Raw genomic sequence first — 2522 nt, forward strand, 5'->3', positions numbered from 1 at the left:
ACATCAGGAAAATGACCAAAACCAAGACTCAAGGTACGAATGTTACATAATTTTATGTACTTTTATTATTGATATTTGCAATTTGTTTTCCAATACTATTTCACCGGTATTTATTTTGTCTATTTCCTTGAAACATTATATGTAAAGTACAGTAACTTTAATGTTTGTGGGTGTTGATTTTTGCATTTTTAGGAGGCTAGCAAAATTATCCAATTCAATACCCAGTGAACAATAGTAAATTTACAATCTCTCTTAAACAGCTACTTTAAAGACATAAAATAAAAATATGCAAAATTTTGGCACAAGTGTACATACATATACATGTTTTCTTTAAATACACCAACGTTTGTATCTGAGGTCAATCACATCTTTTAATGTTTTTCAGGCAATCAAACCATTCCCATGGAGCCAGCTTTGAAAACAACAGCAACTGTCCAGCAACTTTAGGTGTTCTTCCATCAAACTTGTATCCACAATTTTGAAATTCCACTTAAAAATGTTTTAATTAATTTTTATATACTTATAATGGGAATGCTAAAATTGCCTATATCTTGCAAACGGCTGGTCGTAGAGCAAAAATTAGCAAAATTTGGGCTCATAGGGTGTATGTGGATTACATAGAGATTATATTATATTTCGGAGATGATTTGACCTTTCAAGTTCATATCACATACAGGCTATGTGACAGAACTGATTGAAGAAGTCATCAAGTTGTGTAACACTGCACCAGCGGATCGCGTTCCACCTGGAGATCTACCACCATTTTTATCTGCTGACTTCAAGAAACCTGACAAGGAAGCTGCAATTCAAGAACATTGCAGCAGGTTTATGTAAGTGACCAGGACACTTTATCTGCAGCATCAACCAGGATTACCCAGTCTACATCCGGTCATGGAGTGGCAAGTCATAATAAAGACACATATACAATGACTCGCATATTATTGTCACATGGAATTATTTTATTCTTATACAAATTTATCTGTACGTTTAATGCTTTCTTAGCTAAAACACATGTTTTTTAGATTACATCTTTGCTAGTTGAAATCCAACGTAGTCCATACCAGGGAATGTCTGTCTTATTTTATGTACTGCACATGATGGTAATGGGACGCGAATGTGGCGCCCTAGGTATCCCCAGCACCATCTAACAAGTTGTCTGTATGCACAGAACCGGTTACGACTGAAATGAAACAAAATAGAAAATATATATTAGTAGTATGATTTAAATAAAAAATACAGGCCATGTGGTCCTATCTTATGAGCAGTTATGTATCAAATTATGTTACTCATTTTTCATGAAATGAACAAGTACTGTAAAACCAAAAACATTTGAAGGCCTTTATTTCACAAGTTTCAGGATGAAGAATAAAATGCCAATTTTATTGGGCGCAAGCTAAAAGAAATTACCATGATTCAATTTTTTTTCAGAATGGTGATTTTAGAAATATTAACACAGTTTTGGTTTTACAGTAAATTTACTAAATTCATTGACAAAAATAGCAAAAATAACAAAAAAATATTTTGGGTAACTCACTCATTCACTGGATGTGCAAGTGCATCATGCCGTTCACGGTATGCATTATAGGCTACCTCCAGAACATCCACATTCAGGCATATTGCATCAAAACCACGGCCACCAGGACTTTCAGTGATGCAATTGGTTTGCCGATCTTCCATCTTTTGCCGCATCACCTCGATCTCGTGACAGCAGATCGACTCCTCCACAGTTGGCATATTTGTGCAACTGCCACACTGACACCACTCTGTATTTTGTAGACGGCCTATGTCTTGAGGGATATTGGCCATGGCACCTCCGTTTGCATTGCCATCGCCGGCATCGGCATTTCCATCTTCCTCGCCTGACGAGGACGCCTGTGCCCGAATTTCTTCCTCCTCGTACGGTTCAAACCTGTATGGTTCAATACCCCTGTTGTTTTCTGGGGCATGGCTGTCAGTTGAACTGCTACATTCATCATATTCTGCGTCAAAGGAGGTTTCTGAATCGGATAAAATGATGCTAATATTGCCGCTAGAAACGGAGCTGTCGCTATCATCTGCCATGTTGTTTGGGTTTGTTGACATCCGGCTGTACAACTTGTGACGTTACAGTAATGGCGCCGCCAGTTTGGCTTCGTGCGGGACCCGATCGATCGAACTGGCATTTCATTTCAGCTTTATTCTTAGTAATCGGTGTCCATTTTTAATTTCCAATGCAGCAAATGTGTTCACTTTATACATTCTATCAAATTCCGTTCTAATTGAAGAAAAAAAAAGGGATGTCCCTAGCACTTTAAGCACTCTATTCCAAACAAAACACTTTAATGCATTTTCTGCTTGATAAAACCTTGTTCAATTTCCCAAGCTGTGTATCTTTTAGATAGTCCTGACAGCATTCCCCTATATGCTCTTTGACATGAATTACCAAGAGTTGCACAAGCAGTTAAACAGACTCCGGCTGAACACATTTTCTTAAATTAGAGGCTGCAGTCAAGCACAAGAAGATAAAGCGTGTTGCCTTTTAT

General features: G+C 37.5%; 1 protein-coding gene across 1 annotated transcript; it reads right to left on the minus strand.

Moving 5' to 3' along the window:
• Positions 1-959: 959 nt before the first annotated feature.
• On the minus strand, positions 960-2061 carry LOC148394639 (uncharacterized). The gene is made up of 2 exons (XM_088383523.1): positions 1535-2061; positions 960-1180 (listed from the first exon to the last, which is right to left on the minus strand). Exons 1-2 carry the CDS (start codon positions 2059-2061, stop codon positions 1024-1026), a joined length of 684 nt encoding a protein of 227 aa, XP_088239649.1. The 3' UTR covers positions 960-1023.
• Positions 2062-2522: the final 461 nt, after the last annotated feature.

The sequence above is a fragment of the Syngnathus floridae genome, chromosome 8, assembly GCF_059516105.1.
Source record: "Syngnathus floridae isolate MCC-2025c chromosome 8, RoL_Sflo_1.0, whole genome shotgun sequence".
NCBI classification, from domain to species: domain Eukaryota; kingdom Metazoa; phylum Chordata; class Actinopteri; order Syngnathiformes; family Syngnathidae; genus Syngnathus; species Syngnathus floridae.